Source organism: Chamaea fasciata, unplaced genomic scaffold, assembly GCF_029207755.1.
Source record: "Chamaea fasciata isolate MVZ Bird 193981 ecotype frontalis unplaced genomic scaffold, bChaFas1.0.hap1 SCAF_3, whole genome shotgun sequence".
Taxonomy (NCBI): Eukaryota; Metazoa; Chordata; class Aves; order Passeriformes; family Sylviidae; genus Chamaea; species Chamaea fasciata.
In genome coordinates, this window is record NW_027094088.1 from 89,154,987 (window position 1) to 89,177,566 (window position 22,580).

General features: G+C 41.0%; 1 protein-coding gene across 3 annotated transcripts in view; it reads right to left on the reverse strand.

Annotated features, from left to right (window-relative positions):
* Positions 1-22,321, reverse strand: part of ZNF451 (zinc finger protein 451) — a 37,131-nt gene extending 14,810 nt beyond the window's left edge. Inside the window, exons 1-11 of one of the 3 annotated variants that reach the window (XM_066179744.1) lie at positions 22,019-22,321; positions 21,305-21,388; positions 15,876-15,959; positions 14,552-14,677; positions 13,158-13,269; positions 12,431-12,581; positions 10,903-11,029; positions 9,379-9,532; positions 7,323-7,470; positions 5,159-6,810; positions 3,940-4,074 (exon numbers count right to left, since the gene is read on the reverse strand). In XM_066179744.1, the coding sequence (XP_066035841.1) occupies positions 3,940-4,074; positions 5,159-6,810; positions 7,323-7,470; positions 9,379-9,532; positions 10,903-11,029; positions 12,431-12,581; positions 13,158-13,269; positions 14,552-14,677; positions 15,876-15,959; positions 21,305-21,385 (2,770 nt within the window). In that variant the 5' untranslated portion in view covers positions 21,386-21,388; positions 22,019-22,321. The remainder of the gene's footprint in view (positions 1-3,939; positions 4,075-5,158; positions 6,811-7,322; positions 7,471-9,378; positions 9,533-10,902; positions 11,030-12,430; positions 12,582-13,157; positions 13,270-14,551; positions 14,678-15,875; positions 15,960-21,304; positions 21,389-22,018) is intronic. The other 2 variants (XM_066179742.1, XM_066179743.1) reach the window with 2 other exon arrangements.
* Between the last annotated feature and the right edge of the window lie 259 nt (positions 22,322-22,580).

Genomic DNA, 22,580 nt, shown 5'->3' on the forward strand with positions numbered 1-22,580 from the left:
ACAAAGAAAAGCACTCCTCAGGAGATTTGTCCTGTTTCCCCCCCTGCCTTTTCAGCCTACTGGCAGAAAGATGATATCAAAAATGACCGCAAAGATCTATTAAGAGTCTACACAGAAATGATCTAGTGGAACCTGTCCATAAGAAAAAAAAGCTATTTGCAAGTTGTTCTTGTCCGCTGTGACAGCCTTCAGTCCCAATTTGGGCAAGACTTTTAATCACCAGCTCTGTTTTTTGGCTGCATAAATGTACAACATAAGCATTTGACCAGGGCAGCTGAAAACAATGACAGACCTGTCATATAGTTAGACCTATTTAGTTAGCCCACAAATGGATAAAATACAATGGAGTATCTAAAGACAGAAACATACAGAGTCCAGACAATAAAATGGAGGAACTCAAAGCAAAGCTAAGGCTATACTAGAAAGAAGAATAATAAAAATAATGCAGATATATAGTATAAAAACAATAATTAAAAATTCAGAAATGTTGTTTGGGAAATGCAGGAAAAAATGTTGCTACATTTTCACTGGTTAAACAAACAAGAATAGCGTGCCTCAAGTAACTATACAAACCATTATTATGAGAGGGTATCTACAACAATAGATCCAGATGTACCTGGGAACCTTAGTGTTCCCAGGCTCAAAACCAATATAATTGACACTAAAACTGGTAAGTATTTCTTTAATATGACTATGGCCCATTTTATTCAGGCATAACTCTTCAGCATGTTTTAGTTCACGCGCTTCAGGGGCCATTCCCACAAGGCAGCCTGCATGCAGCAAACTCATTAGGAAGTAAGAAATTAAGTGGTGCTGATATGGGCTGTGTTGTGACATCAGGCACCTGTGTTTGAAACATCTCTGGGCTCAGAGTCTTAACTAGCACAAAGGTACCTGGGTAAGAGTATTGTATTAGTAGGGGTTCCTACTGATAGACTAGTAACACTGTGGTTATACTACAATTATTTCTTTTTTGTAAGTCAGAAGTTTCTGACAATACAGCTCAGACATTCCTAGGTACAACCAAATTTTTCTTAATGCATCAAAACCATATTTTAACCTTGGAAAACAGTAACAGCACAGAAGACCTTAAGCAAATATGCTTAAGTCAACTAATGACAAATTAATTTTGAGTAAATCAGATAGAATGAAGTCTGACTGAAAGCCAGTGTCTGAATTCATGTGAGGAAATTCTTCTTTAAAATAGTTCTTTATAAAACCCAGAGTAGCCAGACATAAGGAGAGTAGCCAGACAAAGATTCCTAATAGTTTCTTATTTTTACCAGTAGAAAAAGTTTTTCCAAGGCCAAGTAGATTGAATAACTGTAGACCTAAATAGTTTTAATTGCCTTCCCCAATTAAAAACTACAACCGAACCCCAAATCACAGTAGAATTCAAGGAGTGCAGAGGTGAAGTGAAGTCTGCCTAGATATTCAAGCTGGGAAAAGCCTTACAGAAGATAGTAAGAACAACCAACAGGTTGGAAAAGAGAACGTACCAATATAAAGCAGCCAAGCAACATGGACGAAACAGAAACTAGGACCATTAGGTATAATATGGAAAAGTGTGAGATATCTTGTTTTTCCTGTGAGACCTAACCTGACTACTTGTGTTCAGTTCTGGTGTCTCCAGTATAGGAAGGACATGGAACTGTTGGAGCAAGTCCAGGCAAGGGTCAGGAAGTTGATAAGAGGACAGCTGATAAGAGCAGCAGCCCTATGAAGGCAGGCTGAGAAAGTTGGGGCTGTTCAGTCTGGAGAGTTGTGTGGAGACCTCACAGCAACCTTCTAGTATCTTAAGGGTCCTAACAAAAACCAGAGAGGAACTCTTTGTCAGGATCTGTAGGAGGACTGGACAAGGAGCAATGGGTACAAACTGAAAGAGAAGGAATTTAGGTTAGATATTAGAAGGAAAGTTTTTACTGTGAAGGTGGTTAGACACTGGAACAGGTTGCTCAGGGAGGTCTTGGATGCCTCAACCCTGGCAGTGTTAAAAGTCAGGCTGGATAAGGCCTTGAGCAACCAGTTCTAGTGGGAGGTGTCCCTGCCCATGGCAGAGGGGGTTGGGACAAGGTGATCTCTCAGGTCCGTTCCAATCCCTTAACATTCTATGACTTAAAACCTAAAAATCAGTACTTTTTGTGGCTGGCACGTGCACAGGAATGCTGTTACAGAAAGGCTAAAGGTAATGACAATACAGGTAGTGCTACAGAAGTAATGCTGGCGGAGAAGCAAAACTCAGGAGAATAACCAGCTTTAACAGAGGAGATCAGAGGATTCATCCCCAAAACTCCTAACAAGCAGATACCAGATTACAGGTTCAGGATCACAGATGACTGTGTGTATCCCCACCACTTTACATTAACACCTATACTTGCTCTGCCATCATCAGATAACTGGAAAATCTGTTTCTAAGAGGAAAAAAAAAAAGCAACCCAGGCATTAACAGGCCTTTCTGTCCAACCTGAACAGCATGACAACTCTCAGCTTTCAGAATATCCTTGATTATCTTTTACAGGAAGAGACAATAAAAAACACTTAGCAATGCAGTGCAGTGCAATAGTGTTTACCAAGTGTAAAACATACCTGACCCTACAAATCTGGTAAGATGATGCCTGTGTTTCAGGCCATAAATATTTTGAAACTATCCCTTATCTACGCTTTACTGAAGAAATCAATGTACCACAGACAAAATAATTGTAAAGGTAGATACAGAGAAAACCTGTAGAGAAAGCATGAGGTGGACAAGCAGTTGGTTCAAAAACAGTCAGGTAAGCAAAACTATCAAGTTAAGGGGATCCTACTGGCAGACTTTGCAAAATGGTGCGATCTTTAATGTCCCTTTCAACCCAAACCATTCTATCATTCTATGAAACCCACGGCAATGTGAGTTCTATCAACTACTGGTATCCTCAAGATGGGATACACACCTATTGTTGTACAGGATGACCAGGACCACTACGGATGGCTGCGAAGTCTGTTGGTTCGACCCAGGACACCACAACCTGCTGTCTCACTCGAGACAGCCTTGTGGGGCTCTCAGGCAGTCTCCGGCTGCCAGGCAGCCACAGCAAGGCACAGCCAGGGGCTGCAAGTGATCAGCTCTTAGCAGTGATTTCAGCTCTGCCTTGTGAGGCGACCCCAGGCTGACTCAGAGACAGAGAGACAGGAGTGTCATGCGGCGATTCCACAGGGCAGCCTTTATTATCCAGCACCCTGTGAAGGGTAGCCAGGGATGACAGCGCCCTCCTGAACTGGGCAGAAGCTGGGGTATTTATGGGGGAAAGTGAGGATGGTACCAAAGGGGAAAAACCAATGGGTTAGGAAGGATCTACATGGGTATATCAGAGCATTGTGGGTACTGACCAGAGAGAGAACAGCCTCATCTAAGGGTTATCTCTCCCGGGGAGGGTTGAGATGAACTCATCACACTCCATTCAAGGGACATCCCTCCAGGGCAGATGCCTGGCAGGCTTATCCGCCTCCACAGACCACCCTTTACAGAACAACCCAGAGACAGGACAAAAATAAAAGTCTAAGAGTGCAAAATCATGCCTTCTGGAACTAAAAATCCAAACCCAAATAAAAAATCCCAGCTTTAGGAGAAGAACTTAGGAGTTAATATAATCTCTGAGTATCATGGTTGTCCTGATAATTATGAAAGTATGATACAGCTTAAGTAAGTTCATGAGGGAAGCCAGAAACAGTTCTGCAATTCTGGAACTCTTCTACAAGGAACAGTAAGAGCAGTGGAGGTTTAGATGGAGTTTGAAAAGTTCAAGAACATTTCTGTTACACAGTGCCTGTGACACTGCAACTTTAGAAGCCTAGTGCCTACTTGCTCCTATTTTTCATTCTCTCAAATTCAAGGAATCTCTGCACAAGTAGACGTGCAGACTTGTTAATCTTATCTTTTAAGTTACTTCAAACATTTTTTACCTTGAAAACCCCAGATAAATGTCCCTTGGTTCAGGTTAGCTGGCAGTTGCGTGAAAAAGCTTCCCCAGTTGTCCAGATCCACCAACACAATGTGAGTCATGGTACTCAGATAGTCAAGATCAGGAAGTTCACCATCTTCAATGGGATAAAAAGGACACTTTTAAAATTCATGTGACTTTCTGGTCAACCAACTAGCTTTTGAAAATTCTTGCAGCCACATATGTAAGTGAAAAGTTACAAAACATGATGTTATTTGATAACTGCCTAATTTTAAAATCAACTGAATTAGCACTTAATAATGCACAAACTAGAGAGAAGAGTAGAATCTGGCTATATGATGGTGCAGACCTGCATAGTTTTGTGATAAGCACAGAAAGCTGTCATCCTGCACCAAGACATTTTAATAACTCATTTAATATCCAGCTGTGTATCCCTGACTACGGCAAGTCTCTGTAACATTCAACTGCTTGCCTGCATAAAAGCACATTAAATGTTTAGATATGTACTTTTTACTGTACTTCTAACATAAATGTCAACCTCTTAATCAAAAGCTCTACCATATCACTAGTAATCAAGAAACACTTTCAATTTCAGAACACAAGGTACACCTTCAGCATTCTAGATGTCATTCTTAGAAGTGATAATGAATTGAAAATAAATTGCATGCTTGAGGGGAAAAAAAAAATACACACTGGAATATAAATTCTCAGCTGATACTGCTTTCTGGCAAGCTAAGAAAGCTGAGATGATGGTGATATAACAGCACTGCCCACACAGAAAGCACTAACAGGCTTATAAATATTTATATATATAAAGAAGGCAAGTTTCTTCTGAATGTGTATGATAGATCACTTTTACACTCCTCGGCATTAGATCCCTAATTGGGGTATCCTTGATGGTACTCTTCCTTTTAACATCAAATTATGCTCCAAACTAATTTGATAATCAAATGTTTTGGTCTCAGGATTCTCACATCTGCCTTTTTGTTTGGTTTTTTCCCAAGACTTCATACACATGGCATATAACTACAAATTGTGGAGTCTGAGTTTTAGAAATTCAAGTACTGAGAATTCATTATTTGAGAAATAACAAGTACTAAATCCTGAGCTCATTTATAGACTGGTTGTAACCAAATGGTATGTGACATGTACTGACAATGAAACAGTGTGTTAAGGACAGCAATACTTTCAACTAAAGTTGAAAGAAATTTTCTACATACTTTCACTAAGTTCTTCAGACTGTTTTAAGTCCTCATTTTTTATTTTCTTTCCCTCTATTTGGCCCTGCAGAGGAGAAAACTGTGGTCTGTCCTGAGTTTTGGATGGAGATGCTTGAAATTGCTGCCTGTGGGGTTTTCTGACAGCACAAGCCCCACTTGCTGAAAACTTGAATACTGTGTCTTCTGATTCTGATGCAAGACTCGATAGATCAGGTTTCTGCAAGAAGCAGTGCTTCATGTGATAGTGCTGATGCGCGCTTGAAAGATCATCAAAGTTTTTGTTGCACGCGGCACATCTAACAACATACATCTCTCCCTTAGGTTTTACAGACGTGTGGCTCTTGAGATGACTGTTCAAATCAGCAATATTCTGTGCCGTTACAGAGCACAAGCAGCATCGAAACCATAAGTGTCCTTTCTGCAGCATGGCCTTCTGACAATTCTCATAATCGTTCCTCCTGTTTATCTTGGAGACATAAGTTGTCCGGCAACCACAGGTCAAACGATCTCCTTGTTCGACTGGGAGGAAGTCCTCATCTTTTTTTATTGACAGTTCCATTTGCTCAGGCACAAATGTATAGTCTATGCTATGAAGTGCCTTGTAATGGGTTAGAAATTCTTCCTCTGTGTTGAAGAAGAGATTACCACAAAGGCCACAGAAGTATTTAGTCTGTACCTCCTGATTATGGTGCTCTTGGAAGTGCCGCTGTAGCGTTCCTACTTTCCGAAAATGATTTCTACATAAGCCACATGAGTACCTGTGAAATGCATGGCTTTCCAAGGACATGCAATGTTGTTTAACACTCTCTTCAGACTCAAACATCTCCTCACAAATACGGCACTGCCATTTTCCCACAACAGGATGACTTTCAGGGGAGAGTTCCACAGGGCCAGAAATGCAGTCTTTATCTCCACCCGCAGAAATGCTCACTGCATCAGAAGCAGATGGCATAGGTTCATCTTCTACAGCTTCTTGCTCATAGTAGTAACTATGTCCACCATGAAATTCAGTTATGTGTCCCATAATATCCTCTTCTCTAAGATCTACAGAGCATGCTCTGCACCAAAGAAGAAAGTTAGTCAAGTGTGCTCCTCCATGGAATCGACTCATATGCAGGCGGATAATGCTTGAATTTTCAGCCAGCTTTCCACACACAGCACATTTGTGACAGATCCTATTTGCTGATAAAATATGCTTTTCTACCGACTCTTCTGTAAAAAACTTCTGAAGGCATTCACAAAACCAGGCTTTTACTTTACAAGCACTACCTTGACTTTGGTTTGTGACTTTATCTTCACTTTTATCTTTTAAATTACTCTTCCGTTTTGAAGGAGAAGATGCCATTTCGCTGGAGGACTCATCTGGACTCAGATGTCTTTTAAGCAGTGGTCTTGACCGTTCCACAATGTGGCACAAATGGGACTGATTTTTATGTTTTCCATTGACATGGCAGAACGTCAAGATGGACTCTTCTAGTGTAGTAAAAACACTGATGTTATGTTGAGTGGTTTGTTTGTGTTGGGTCATCTGATCCTTATCAGCAAACAGCTCATCACAGTTCTCACAGTGACCTTTCATTTTAAATATCTCTGCAACTTGGGCGATGCTTTTCTTTGACACTGCCATGGGCCCAGAATTATAACAACGTGTTCTAGAATGGATTAAAAACATAAAGAGGTTGTATCACAACCTGAAACATTTTTAAACTCTCCGATGTACTTCATATATTACCAAGTAGCGACAGCAGTAAGTGCATGAAAACAGTGTCCTCTATGTACTTTAACCCACCTACCAGCTTGCCAACAAAACCACGCAACGTATATTTAGTCTCTGAACTTTGAAGAGAATTAGGTGCTAGCTTCCAAAGCTAGCATGTAGATTGATGGCTATGGTTTTGACTGCACATTTTCAAAATCAAATGCTGTCAACTTAGAAATAGTGGAACAGAGAATAGCTTTTGTTGTTCTGTTACAGAAAACACAAAAAGGATCCTGACACTGATCATCTTTCTTCAGTGCAGGGTGAAGTTAAGGGGACAGGCTTTTGTTCAGGAAGTCAACATTCAGCTGGCCTGAAATTCACTAGTACCACTAAAAGCATGTCGGCACACCTCTCACTGATCTACAGATGTTCACACTACAAAGACAACTGCCTTTCACAAACCTGAAATGAGCTGTTAATTCCATATGTGAGCGCAGTATCTTGAAGCAAGACATACACTTCACTTGGAAGGAGACCTCTTTGCAGAGGGATATCAAGAGGTTCTTTGCAAAGGATGGAAAAGGCAGTGGATGGTCAGACTTCAGTGCATCTATAAAATGGAATGGCAGAAAGTGTAACCACACAGAGTTTTTCCATAGAATTTCAGCTCTCTGATGACATAATTACTACTGTTACTCATTTGTCACAGGGTTCAGAAAGCAAGTTAATAAATGTCAGCTGAGCTACAGTAACTGTGCAATGAAAGCTGTAACTAAATCCTGAATTTTTTAAACCTTTGTAACTATCTTATACCCGAATCTGCCTGCATCTTGCCTTTTCATACTGGATGACTGACTTTACTTCCCTTTTCCTCCTTCTACAATGCCAGGTTCTTACCTTCTTCTCCTCCACCTATTACCACCTGACTACTCCGACTACATAAAATTTTGTTTTAAGCCAAAGAGTATGTTTTTTTTTAAAAGCATGTAATTTATTTAACAAGTTCCCATATACCCTGACCATCTCTTTCTCTCTTTCCCATCCTTAATGTTAATTCTTAAATTTTTAGATGCAGGACTGTTGTTCTGAGTATATATTGCACAGGCAACTTCTGGTACCAGCAGAATAAGAAAATTCTACTAAAAAGAGAATGGAAAAAGGGTTTGTGGGTTATATATTGTTCATGTTCTGCACCTTCTCAGGCAAGTAAATTCTCTTTGATTTTTCTGTTTCAGTAAAATGTGATGATCAGCAGAGAGTAATTTGAGGTTATGCCTTGCAGCTAGCTTCACTGGAAGATATCAGGCCATGCTGACAATTATTAATCATAAAGCCTTACTAATGCAAAGTAAAAAATGGAGCACTCAATTTTTTGTTCTGAGTTAAGCACTCTCCATCTCTAAAAAGAAAACACTAACTTGTGCTTTCAATTTTTTCAAAGCAATAGCTCACCAGTAATCTTTTTTAAAACCTATGACCTGAATTTAAAAGCATCTGCAGTCATCACATTCAGAATTAATAACCTATTTGAGAATATGCATAAGGGAAAGTATAACCATGCAGCTGATTTGTCACCTCACCACATGAAGGCAGCAGAACTGACTTGACCTGCAGGGGATTCCTTCAAAGTCTGCCTTTTCTGTACATTCCCTGCAGCCACTCTAGGGGACAGCAGAGGTTGAAGATACACTTATGAAGATGAGAAATAACTGTATGAATCTTTTTGGCCACATAGGCTTGTCCAGAGAGTTACAATCTCTAAAGTATGGCCACTTAGCAGTTTAGCTAACATGGAAGTAAATGCCTTAATGCCTATTGCTTATGTCAAAAATAAAAAATTGACATAAGCAGTACAGCTATGTTGGACATTAACTCTGCTTGCAGTACCATGATCAGATAGATCTTTCCTCTCGACTTTATTAAGCATGGTTCAGGATCTTGCCAGCTCACAACATAACCAGTATTTCAGCCTTCAGCAGCCATGTAGTCTGTGCAAGCCATCAGACTGACAGCAATGTTCCAGCTAAGCACTCTAAATTTGCAATTACATGGAGAAGACATTTTCACAAGTCTTTGCCATCAGGAATGCAAAGGACACTGGCAAGAAAAATAGCCTCCAAGCACACTAGAGAGAGTAGAGTAAGAGGAAAGAACTCAACAACCACTCTGCCTGGAACTGAAAAAGGAGTTTATGTGCTTTGCCCTGAGTCTCTATCAACATGCTAAATGTAAACTTTTCAGGAAAGTTGTCACTTGTATGGAGTCACTGGAGGATGAGACGCTTATGTGAGAGACTCGACATCATCTCATTACACCAAGTGTGATAGAGGAATCACTTCTACACGAAAATATTAATTTCAAAGCATCACATTTAAGATCTTAAAAGAAAAACAAGAATTCATTAGTAACAAACTTTAAAGCCTAAAGCTTTTTTACGCAGCTGAAAAATATAAGTAAATTCCTGTCTTAAGGATGAATTATCAGAAAAAAAGATACAATACACTTCGTAGCAACGTACCACTCTGTTCAGAAACCGGGAGGAAGTGGTTCACCCGTGACATATGCTGCAAACACTCATCTCTTTTGGTGAAAAGGAGAAAGCAGTTTGGGCATGCAAAACACTGAATATGCTGTGGAGGAATACCTTTTCTATGCCCATCATTTTCATTTACCTGGAAGAGAAAATAATCCATTCAGGAAAAAAATTAAGTCAAGAAATCAGTCCCAGTTGTCATGTCCTCCCATTCCTCTCTCATTTCTGTGGTAATATTTTCACTTTTAGGTTTTCAGCTACCACATCTGTATTTATCTACAGCCTACCCCTCTGCACTTCAGCTCACAAGGCACAAGGAGCTGGCCAAAGTACCACTGTCAAACCCAGCTACTCATCACTCCTTAGTACACTGCCAACTTCTCCATCCCCTTCTTGCACCACAGGGAGCAAGCACCTTCCCAGGGACTACGGGTTCCAGCAATTCTTAGCCATTCCCTTTACACAGGCTCTCAGAAAAAGCTCCCTCTGTCAATAAGGCAGCTGTTTCACCTCATGGGATTTCTTCTCTAATCTTGCCAACCTCTAACTCTCCAAAATGCTGCTCCTCAGAGTAGCCTGAAAGGTCTGTGACTTTTGTAGAAGTGAACTCCTTCCACCCGCTTTGCTTTCTGCATCAACTTCAGAGCTTTGCCTTCAGGGCAAAAATCCTTTAGTTCTGCTTCTGATATTTTTGCTTGCTTCCTTCTACATCCCTCCAAGAATCTTCATTATATGCTCAGAGCTTTGACTAGGATTATCTCCCCATCCTTATACATCTAATCCCATCTTCTCGCTGTCTGCAAGAGACACTCACTGCCTTTCCTCCACCACGGCTGCTACTCCTACTAATGTCCTCGGACACATCAGAGGCACACAACTTTGAATAAATGGAAAAAGAGCAGGGACACACTATGATGCAATCTTTCAGCTTGTCAGGTATGAATACATATCAAGAGTTATTATTACTACAAGCAAAATTTAGTCTGATTTTCAGAAACTCTAGAACTTCCCCAAATTTAACGCAGCCTCTGGAGACTAGGTGAGAATATTGGTTATGAAAACGCCCAATTTTGAAAATGCTATCCATTATCCAATTCGATACCAGATCGCTTAAATAAAACCCCAATCTTCTTTCTGCTGCTTCTCTTTGCTGCCACTTATTTCACCCTAACTTCCTGTCTTTACCTTCCATAGTTTTGGAAATGCAAAAAAAAGGGAATACCTATCAACAACCCCAATAGATGGACCAGAGGTTCAAGACAGAATTATGGTCCTCTTGAAAGCATACCAAAAAGTACAACCTAATAGTCACATCTAAAGGGAATCCTGTCAGCCTACACCAGGTATTTGAAACACAGCAGAATCAGAGAAAAATATATTGAAGAGTAAAAGAGAGGAGAAAGAGAGTTAAAGAAAAAACAAAACAAAACCCAAAATCAATGCATAATTTTAAGTCTTAAACCCTCTACTACATTCAGTCAGGCGAGTTATTCATCCTTATGCGCTTGCCTTAGATAAAAGATGATCATTGTACTGCTGAGAGGTTGAAAATCTTTCGCAGCATATCACACAGGCAACAGCATTATGTGGGGGTCCATGTAATGTGACTGTTGGGTCACAAGGAGAATGATCAAACCTGGAGAAGAAGAAATAATTAGCAAACAAGTCCCCTCTAAATAGTCAAATAACTTTTTTTTTAATGGGAACAATTCTGTCCTTTGAAGCTATCAGACAGACAAAAACACCCTATCTAACCAACCGAAACTATAAAAAAGTCCTTACTTTCCCTATCATGAAATGTATCAGTTCAAGTGTCCTATACAGAGATGATTCTCCCTGCAGCTTACATGTTAAAATGGCCACTCTGAAGAGAAATAATACTGCTTTAAAGAGAACTAACAAAGCCTTAATTTCCCACATAGACATTTTTATAATTTATTTATTTTCATCTCCCTGTACTAGTTCTGGTTGGGATGGACGTCATTTTTTGTAGCAGCTTGTATGGTTGTTGTGGGATTTATGAACAACAGTGCTGATAGCACAGATTAGTTTTAGCTTGCTGAGCAGTGCTTGCACAGCGTCAAGGTCTTCTCTGCTTTTCAGACTGCCCCACCAGCAAAATGGTGGGAGACACAGCGGGGACAGCAGACCTCAAATGGCTAAATGGACATCCCACAGCATAAGACATCATGCTCAGCAGTAAAAGTTGGGCGGAGGAGGAAGGGGAGATAGCTGGGAAGACAAATGCCATCACTCCAAGTAACTATCATGTGTGATAGAGCTCTGCCTGTCAATTCCAAATTTTGCTTTGCATATGCACACAGCTTTTGCTTTGCTTATTACACTGTTTTTACCTCAGCCCAGAGTTTTCTCACTTCTACCCTACATCCCACCAGGGTCAGTGAGTGAGTGAGTGAGCAGCTGTGTGGGGCTGAGCTGCCAATGGGGCTTAACCCATGACACTCTCCTCAACAACACACCAGACACATTCACTAGTTAAATGTGACACATTCACATTTAACTGCCTACAGACACATTCACTAGTTAAAAGGCAGTATCTGCTGGAATTGAACACAGACACACTGAGTACTGATTAGCAAGATCACCTATGAATAGACAGCCTATAGCTTTTGATCCCCTTTCCCTGCATTAGGGGCTTTTGTTTTTATCTTACCATCAACTTGCATAAGTTAGCCTTTTGGTTTATTTCAAGTTGGGATGAAGATACAACTAAACTGAGGTACAGAAATCTTACTCCTCAAAAAACCTCAGATATTAAAATACACTTAACAAGAGGAAGACACCAATTGTGAATGAAAAAAACAAACCACACACCCCAAGTAAAAAACTAAACCAAACCAACCAAAAAAACCCCCATGAAGCTCATCTATATAAATTATAACATATTAATGTGCTCTCAAAATGGAGCTTTGTCAGTACAGGCAGTTTAAAGCAGACTAGATGCTGATGTCCTAAGTTAAAGCACATTTTTTTATTATTATTCCTTGCACTGAACTCTTGCAGTGTATCTCCTTACCTTTGAAGGTGACCTAGAAGAAGATGTACATTATCAAACTGTCTGTTGCAATGCATCACAGGACAACATTTGGGACTGCTGCTGACTTGAGTCTGACCTCTCCTCTGATAAGCACCCCTTCTTCCACCGTTAACAGAGCCTGGTTTCAGACCTATGTTCCAAAACAAAGTACTTAACCAGAAGCTGAACTGCAGAGGCTTAAGAAAACAAGTAACACACAAGCCCTAAAACATTCCAGAATCAAACTGCAGTGATTCTTAAAAGCAAACGAACAATCTACTCACTCTCCTTCAATCCTACTACACTAAGTCTGCTCTTTCACTGCCTCTTCAATTCCCAGTAGTGTAACTTTTCAAACAGTTTGACACCCTTCCTCCAGGTCCTCCAGGCAGTATTTTAAATTCATTAAACATTGTGAAATTACATTTGCACTTTCCTAAGCCACAGTTCAACAGTAATATTTTTACTTCCTGTTAACTTTGCTTTTAAAAATAATTAACATTGCCTTGCTGGTTTTTAGACTTCTTATCTTCATTTTCTAAGTAGCAAAGCATTACAAGAATAGCTTTCATGGAAATAAATCTTTAGGAACTTTCTAATTATATGCTCTAGCAAAATATAGTAGGATTTGGTAATGTACAAGGCACCTGCAAGCTCAACACAATTTTCACATGTTCTACACTGTCATGCAGGACTTAAAAACCATCACTCACTTTTCTATTCTTACCTGGCATTTTTAACCACTGGTCTACACATAACCTTGCAGCTTCTGTATCACTGTGCCCCCGAATAAATTCTAATTCTTGCAACCCATGAGCATATTGGGAATCAACTTTCTCCTAAGGGAAAAAGCATATCAGAGAATGCTGTGATCAAATTTGAAAAAATAAAAATAAAAATATTACATATGTATCTCAAAACTTACAGACGGGTTCCTAAAAAATACACCCACAAAAACCTAAGTGAGGGGGGAAAAAAAGTCTTACAACTCGACTGACTTCTGTTTAATACAATAAAAATGGAATGCAATAGAAAAAAAAAATAGAAAAAGGCATTTTCACTTTGAAGACTAAACTTAAGTCTGCAGTTTGCATTACCTGGTGAAGAGCCAAGCAGGAGGAAAATATTCATCTTTAATAAAAAGGTCCTGTAGCCTTCATTCTCAAGCTGCTTTAAAAGCTACACAGTAACCTTTGACTCCACTTTACAGTTGAAAAACTGCATGTGGAGACATAAACAGATTGCCAAATTCAAAGTGGAAGAGACAGAAGAAGGACGTAGGCCTTCAGACTACAAGGCTACCTTGGGCTATATCTAATCTAGCCTTTTACTCCATTGTATTACAGTTGCATTGTCTACCACAGACTGTAACAAACTGTAACTATAGTAGAATTATGTGATTTTAAAAGCAGTGTTGAGAAAATTAGGCTGGGAAGTCAGCACATTTTGCTAACTCTGGATTTACATTTGTCCCTGTTCAATTCCATGAAGTTCTTGTAATCCCATTCCTCCAAGAAGTCCAGCTGCCACTGAGCGCAGTCCTACCATTAAGCCCACTAACTGTATCTCCCAGTTTGTAACAAAAGTAAAAAATATATTCTTTTCAAATGGCTGTGAAGTACAACTAATAGGACTCAAAATTATGCCTTAAGTGTTGAAAATTTTATCCCGTTATGAAACTACCTGATATAGATTTAATGTGCAAAACAGCTTCCCAAAAATCTCAGACAAAAGCCGGTAAATAGCAAGGCTTGCTGCATGGTGATTTGTGATAACTGTTATTTTTCAATTAATTAAAAAATTAGAATACCAGAATAATTGATACTAAGGTTCCTCTGCTATATATACAAACAAGAGAACAAGCTTTTGCCCCTGACTTTCATTCATTTAACTTTTCCCCCCTTAGGAACTGCAATAAGACCAGAAAATTGATCAGTTAAATGCCACTGAAAAGACAAAGTCCATGCTGTGTTTCACATGACGCCCCAGAAGCACAAGTCTAGGTGCTAATTCCAGGTATGACTCACCAATTTTTTTATTTACTTAGCAGTGAAAACAAAGGCACTTGTGACTACGAGGCCTTTATTATGCAATTCTTCCAAAACAAAACGCATCCAGTACCTTAAAGGCTTTGTTTTTCTCCTCTTTTTGCTGTTTCTCTACTTCAACATGGCGTGCCAGACGATCCAGGGTTGATGCAACTCGTTCCTTCTGATAGTCAACGTGATCCTTTCTCTTAGTATGTCTCTACAATTGGAAAGTTAGTCTTATTAGGTGATTGTTATGTAACAGACACTAATACAGTGAAAAGTGGTGCCCAAGCATCATGACATAATTCAGTAAAAATACTCTCATCCTAAGTTCCATGAGCTACCTCGTAGCTTTCTCTTCCTTTTACAGCATCTGTAACTTCTGTTAAAAAAACAAACAAAAAAACCAACCCTCCCCTCCACATATACAAGACAACTCAACATAAACATCAGCCTCACATGCAGCAGAGGAACATGCATGATTGTGCTGAGTGTCCTAGAAGTCTCCAACAAATGAAAAGCTAAGTAAGTTCTTCTAAGTAAACAAAATCCCTCCTGACTTCAAAGCAAACATGCAGCCCATCTAAAAAAACTGAGAACTGCTATCATTCTTACTCTAAATGAGCAAGAATGATAGCAGTTCTGCCCACTATCCTCAAAAAGGCAAATCATGAGCTTTTTCTAGCCTAAGGGATAGGCCATATACTGTAGTTTCCTCTTACACAGTCAGCTCTAGTAATGATCCCTTTAATGTCAGCCTGTACATGTACAGAAGATCACCTTTCCTTAAGAATCAGTTTTATTACAAACATCCTCTGCTGCAACACAGGAAAACAAAAGTCAAAAGATAGTCACTGCTGCCAAAACCAGCTCTAGTAGGCTCTATCAATGCCCCTTTGTAGGCTTTGTAGAGCAGGCAGAGTAAGTTTGGGGGATAGATAAGAGCCCTGCTTCTGATTTGTACATTCTTAGAATGGATTATGAAGGATTAGGCTAAAACCAGACTACCACTGGAACAAGGTCATTCAATCCATAAATTGTTCCTAAAAGGATATTTTAGAAAGAAAAGGCCTGGTAGCAGACCAGATATGTTTTCAGGCTAGAAACTGGACACCCTGACTTCCGAGGCTGCATGTAGTTTTCTTTCCACACATTGTTAAGATGACTGAAAAACAGAATCACCAAGTGATTTCAAGGCAGAAAAAATGGCTCTGGAAAAAGTGAAGTGCTGGTATTCTTGCTTTTCAGACCACAGCAAGTAGAAAAACAAAAAAATATTTCAATAATTGTTATTTAATACTTGTTAAAAATACATCTAACAAAGCTTTTGTGAAGAGTGACTGATAGGAAAAAATACAGAAGACCAATAATTTTATTCAACCAAGATGTCCTAAAATACACCATAAAATACTCACATGAAAATTAGAACTGCTGTTAGGTTCTTCATCCCCACTGCTGACAAGATCAATGCATTCAAGGACAGGCCTTAAAGGTCCTTCCTGGGAAAAAAGTGTAAAAAATGCACACACAAAAGCATTAAATTGTCTTCCTCTGAGATAAAATGTACCATCTCTGCCTTATACTGGCAGTTTCTTCAAGATATTAACAATCAACTATGTAGGGCAGGCTAGGAAGACCTAGTGCCTCATGATGAGCAGCAGAGAGAAAAGCAGCGTGGAACCCTCTCTGCTGCTCTTAATGCATCTCATTCTTTACATTCTTCCACCTTTCAAGGCAGTAAAGCTGTTCAGCTGGCCAGGCGTGAACAGTCCTCTGTCTCACTGGGGAGGAGAGGGATGAAATCTTGGACAGATAACAAAAGCTTCTATGAATCAAGCTGTCAGCCTCCAATTACCCCCAAAGAGTAACTCTTCATGATTAAATAAAGATAACATGGTTTTCTAAATTAAATATTAAAAAAAAAAAAATCCACTGCAGATTTGCTTCTTTAGAAACTGAAAGGCTCTGCAACACTTTCAAGAAATTAAAACTTTATTAATCAGGTGTTAGCAAGTAAGAGTTGAAAGACACACTCTGACCACCTGACTGGCCAATCAGGTCAATAATGTGTTTTGAAATGTTCAGCTCTGATCCTAACAGCTTCAAGGGCAGAAATTTTTCTTATTTCTGTTTACTCACTCTCAAAAACTAATCAAAACTTACAAAATTAACAGCTGAGAAGTTCAAGTGAACAAAACAATAAATTTAACTACTACACTTGTTTAAATGTTTTCTCCACACGTGAAATGTTTTTTTCCCTTCCAAAATCCGTGCCTTTTTCTACGCAATTTTTGTGTAATGTTTACCTCCACACAAGACAAGCCCCACACTGAAACTTATGAGAGTTTTAATTACTTTATTTTTCAGATGGTTCAGCTAAATAGGAATGCAAAGAAGGTGCAACCCTGAGGATTCCCTCTCTATACGTGAGTTAATAAGCTGAGGATCAGAGAGCTTCATCCAACGTGCTGTAACTCCCCACCAGATGAGTGGGGGAGTAAATCTTGGCACACAAAGAGTGCAATTTCAAAAAACCAACACAGACAAGCTCTCCATGAACAGCTGAAAGCTGGGGCCTCTCTAGCTGACTACACTGGCGTACCTAGCACCCAGAAAGATATAGAAGTATTCAGATGTACTAGCACTAAGATATGCTCACTCTTCACATCTCAGCAGCAGATCCTTTCCATTCAAAGAAAAAAACCAACAAAAATCAAACCACTCAAAAATTCCCCCAAAGCAACCATCCAACCAAAAACAACACAAAGAAACACCCAACCTAAAAAACGCGTCAAACCCCCAGCATGATCCACTTCTAAATTACTTCCCTAAACAATCTTCAAAAGCCATTCTTCTCACAAACCAACAGCCATGCCACCGAGCAACAAACAAAAATCACAGCTACTTATGTGAGTAGAATTTCTAGGTTTTTAATTCTCCAGACAGCTGTGGCATCTCTGCTGTTATTTACAGCTTTGCCTGGAAGCATCAACAGAACTGTTATTTCACTATGCTATGCAAAATACCCAGTTTAGCTGTAAATACAATCATATTTGCTTAACTGGTGACTGGTAAAGACAAAGCCTCATATTTATCTCCAAGGAGAGTTTCTTCTCAAGGAGTTCTGTGAAGCTCATTTTTATCCCAAAGTTTTCTCCAAAAGCCCTAAACTGCGGTCTCTCTTTCATACCCTTCCTCAGTTCACTCCATCTTCAGGTGATCTGGCCTAGCTAACAGACTCCTTGTCCACTGACACACCATGCAAGGTGTTTTGTTTGTTGTTTTAGCTTTATGTGCCTTCAGACCAAATGCCCAGTTTACTTGAACAGCACAATTAAACTTCTGCATAATTATACACACACTAGCATACAGAAAACAATCTAGCTTTCATGTATGTGACCACAAACTTATTTTTGACAAATAATTATGTGAGCGTAATTGTGTATACACGTGTAAACATCCTGACTATCACAGAACAAGTTTACATTAAAATAAACTTTAGAAGATTTACACAAGTTTTACTATTTGTACTCTAAATCTTTGTTTCAGCAGACTTCCAACTTTTAAGACTGCTAAGAACTGACCAACATTGTGAACCAACATGCACTTAACACGTTTTGACATTATAACCTAGCAAATACAAAAAATTCAAGTCCCTGGCTGACTTGGGATAGGTGCAGAAATAAAAAAGGGTTGCTTCGTAACACCACTACCATTTTATTCAGTTCCTGCTGTGATACAACTAAAAGCCAGAGAGACAAATATTTCATTCTGAATATCTAATATTTAACACCACAGGGGGAAAGGAAGCAAAATCTTTAATTGGTAACTACCATGTTTTAGTGCATTACTTGATTTAGTATATTAACTAACTCTCCTCTAAATCCAATGCTTTTGGTATCAACTGTGGCAACTTGAATCATCTGTTTGTTCACAAGGCATTACAATTGTGAATTTCTTCACTCTTGCCTTATCCTTCCCAAGTAAGCAAAATGGGGGCAAGACCACCCTATGTTAAGAATCCAGGTGTAACAGCTTGCACTGTAGATTAAATCATATTTCTCTGGTGGTATGCAAAACTTAAAATGTAACCATTTTAAATGGACAAAATATATTTTTGTGAAGAATTAAAAAGTGGAAAATCATGGAAAAATAGTTTTAAGTTTCTTGAGTGAGGGTGAATTGGACTACAAAAGCTGAAAATCTCTAGCAGCACCAGAATGACAAAAAGTCCTTATTTGATGGAGCAAAAGCGTAGTCCTACAGTATGAATTCAAACACCCTAGTACAAGTGAAAAAAGTAGACAAAAACCAAACCAAAACCACAAAGAGAAACTGATCAAAGAAGTAAAAAATCTACACCAAACCCACTCCAACCACCAAGACGGGAAAAAAAAAAAAAAAAAAAGAGATAAAGGAAGAAAAAACACAGATCACATGGCCTACAGCTACTTGTTTTCCATCAAAATGAGCACAGGTTGGGATACCCCAGTAGCTTCTCTAATTCAGTTTATACAGTACCATCTTGTTTGCTGGGTCTTTAGGACAGGCAGATAATCAGGAGGCATCCAACCATAACATTTATGAAGAGTGTAAGCTTCCAGTCATACACATTATTATACAGAAATGATGATCTAAAACTAGCCAAGCAGTCTAGAAATCCTTTTGCAAAGTCCAAAGTCACCTTCACTCAGAGAAGCAGACGAGATCTGAAGACATACTGCTGATATTTCGTGATGGCCAGGGTCACTCACACACCTTTCTCCTCATATTCATCAACTGCAATAGTAAGCTCTTCATCCCAGGATATAAATCCTCCACAAAATTTGAGCAGAGTCATCTTCCTATACATAGCAGCCTCTCTTGGAAGCAACAGTCACTGGGACTACAAAGGATCCCTATAATCCACAGGCAAAGCCAAGACAAATAAAAGGTAGCCAGAAGTGTTGATTTTCTCTTTCAGTTACTGTTCTTGCTGCTCCAGCAGCTCTTCAATCCTTACACATTCCAAGCTATAGTAGCTTCCTTGTTCATCGCCCAGACTGAAGAAAATGAAGCTTATTGAGTCGTGATCACAGAATCACAGAATGGTTTGGGTTGGAAAGATCATCTCATCCCAAACCCCCTGCCATGGGCAGGGACATCTTCCACTGGGTCAGGCAGCTCAGAGCTCCTTCCAGCCTGGCCTTGAACACTCCCAGGAATGGGGAGCATCCATAACTTACCTGGACAACCTGTTCCAGTTGCCTCACCACCCTCACATAAAAGAATTTCTTCCTAATATCTAATCTAAACATACTCCTAGTCCGAAGCCATTCCTCCTTGTCCTCTCACTATATGCTCTTGTTAAAAGCCCCTCTCCATCTTTTCTGTAGGCTCCCTCCAGGTGCTGGAAGGCTGCAATTAGATGACCCTGAAGCCCTCTCTTTTCCAGGCTTAACAGTCCCAGTTCTCTTAGTCCTTCCTCACAGGAGAGGTGCTCCACCCCTCTAATCATCTTGGTGAGCCTCCTCTGGACCCATTCCAACAGGTCCTTGTCCTTCTGTGCTGAGGACCCCAGAGCTGGATGCAGCACTGCAGGCGGGGGCCTCACCAGAGCAGAGCAGAGGGGCAGGATCCCTTGCAGGATCCCTTCCCTTGCCCTGCTGGCCACGGTGCTTTTGGTGCAGCCCAGGACACACTAGAATTTCTGGGCTGCAAGCACACATTGCCAGCTCATCCACCACCAATCCCAAGTCCTTCTCCACAGACGCACATGAATACTTGTGTGTATATAATGAACTCTGAACTCTGAACTCATTAATCAATTTTCCCCAAATCAACCAAAATATCAAGATATCTCAGAGATAACCAACTACTAATAATTTTTGCAGAAAAACCACTTCTCCTTCATACTAGGGCACCGAAATACCCCTGCTGAAAAAGTCTGTGTGTTAAACTTCAGCTTTAATCAAACACCATACAAAATGAGGGGGCGATCTAATAATTATTCAGCATATTGTTCAAAAACGAGGCAGATCTACAAAAAAAAAGCCACTAAAAATATTGGCATCATTGAATCACTTGACCATGGTAACATGACTTGTTCCTTCAAGAAAAACATCTTTAGATGCATAGATTTGGCTCCTAGGGACATAGTTTAGTGCTGGGTTAATGGCTGGACTCAACGATCTTAATAATCCTATGATTCTGCGTAATCCTGCCATCCAGCACCACTGCACTAATGACACACTGAGGCCAGAACACAGGCAACAATAAAAACATTCTGCTTCCCTTGGATATCCAACAGATACAAGTGTTTTAAAGTTACATTCACATAAAGCATATCAGCATTAGACTAGGTGCTGTACAATAAAAAGCGCCTCACAATTTGAGAGGATTGTTTAAGGCCTCCAACTCATTATTTCCTTCCTCTTCTAAACTGAGTACAGTGATTTCAACACTGATTTGCAAAATGAGCAGTGATTTATTCCATTAACTTTAGAGGGACTATTCATAAAGCAAAATGCTATGCAATACAATTACCAGGAAAGTTATGTACAGTCCCTTCTCATATACTTCACAGAGTGTAATACCCCCCTCACCTGCCTGGATACTCAAGACCACATTCTCTCTACAGGATCAACTGATCATCTTATACCCTTCCAAGAAAGGGCACATAAACACAAGATCAAGTTGTTATCTGTCACAAATATTCATAAATGAAATTACATTCAAGAGTAATGATTTACATTAAAATATAATCATCCTCAACAGAGTCAATGAAGACCCCTCTCCTGTTTATTGAGAGTGAAAGTGTATTTTTTAGAACAAGTAGTGAATTTCCAAAACAAGATCTACTTACTCCAATGAACTCAATCTCATCTTCACTTTCAGGAGCTGGTGATTCACTCTTGTGAAAGCTGTCAGGGCTATGATTCTCCATTATCTAAACAGAAACAAAACACACTATATAATTTCACTTTGTAAGTTTCGTTTAACTATACGGCATTTCCCGTTTCAGCCCTTCTCTGGCTTCGCAGTCTATCTGTAATCAACAAGTCTCTATCATTCACTCTTAATTATCAGCGACACCAGAATAAGTGATGAATGACTCTGACTCGAATCACGCTAATGTATTTTTCCAAGCATGTAAAACGCGGTTTTATCTACAAAGCGTGCCCATACGTACACTCCTCCAGCAGCCATAGCCGCAGTGTAGCAGCTCAAGGACACGCCTGAGCCTGAAACCCCAGCAAGAACCGAGAGCCGAGCTCCAGCCTAGCGGCGCTCAGCCACCGACGAGCCGCGGCCGGCCCGCAACAGCTGCGGGCGAGTTCGGCCGTTTTCAGCAGCTGCGGCTGCTTCGGGCCGCGCTAGGACCGCGGCCGAGGGCTGAGCTTCCCGCTCCCAAACAGCGGCGGGGGCTGCGGTGCTGACTCACGGTCCCGGAGCGCACGGCCCCGCGGCACAGGGCTCCGCGGGCTCCGCACGCCGCCCCGGCCGTGCTGCGGCTCGCCGGGCCCCGCCCGCAACCGCTGCAACCGCCGGCCCCGCGCAGCGCCCCGGCCCCGCTCACCCGCCGCCGGGCCCCTGGGGCAACAACGCCCCGACCCGCCGTGTCCCCGCTTCCTCTGCGGCCCAGGGGCGGGACGAGGGCGCGGTACGGCTCGCCGGGATCGGGAGGTGCCGCCGCTGCGCCCCGCGTTCCCCATGGTAGGTGCCGGCGCTACCGCGGCAGCGCCATGGCGCAACCCCCCCGGCCGGCGCTCCGCACTTTTCCTTCTTTCGGGCTCTCTGCTTCTGCCGGCCTCCACTCGTCCGCCTTCAGTTGGGCTGCATCGAGTTCCGCCTCGGAGAGGGAAAACCCACAGGCCGCTTCCGGGGGAGGAGGAGGAAGAGAAGAGGAGGAAGGGCGGCTATTGGGCTGGCAGCCGGGGGCAGGGAAGGCGGCAAAATTACCGCGCCCGGCGGGCTGCGGTGCCGCTGCCGCTGTCTCAGCCGCGCTGTGCGCGCTCAGCCGGCCGGTGCTCAGCCGTCTCACACGGTGCTTTTTCCAGCCCAGGCATCTGCAGGGGTCCTTTGTGAAGAAGTTACGAGAGACGTTGCCAAGGGCAATGGTGAAGCCCAGATACACAATG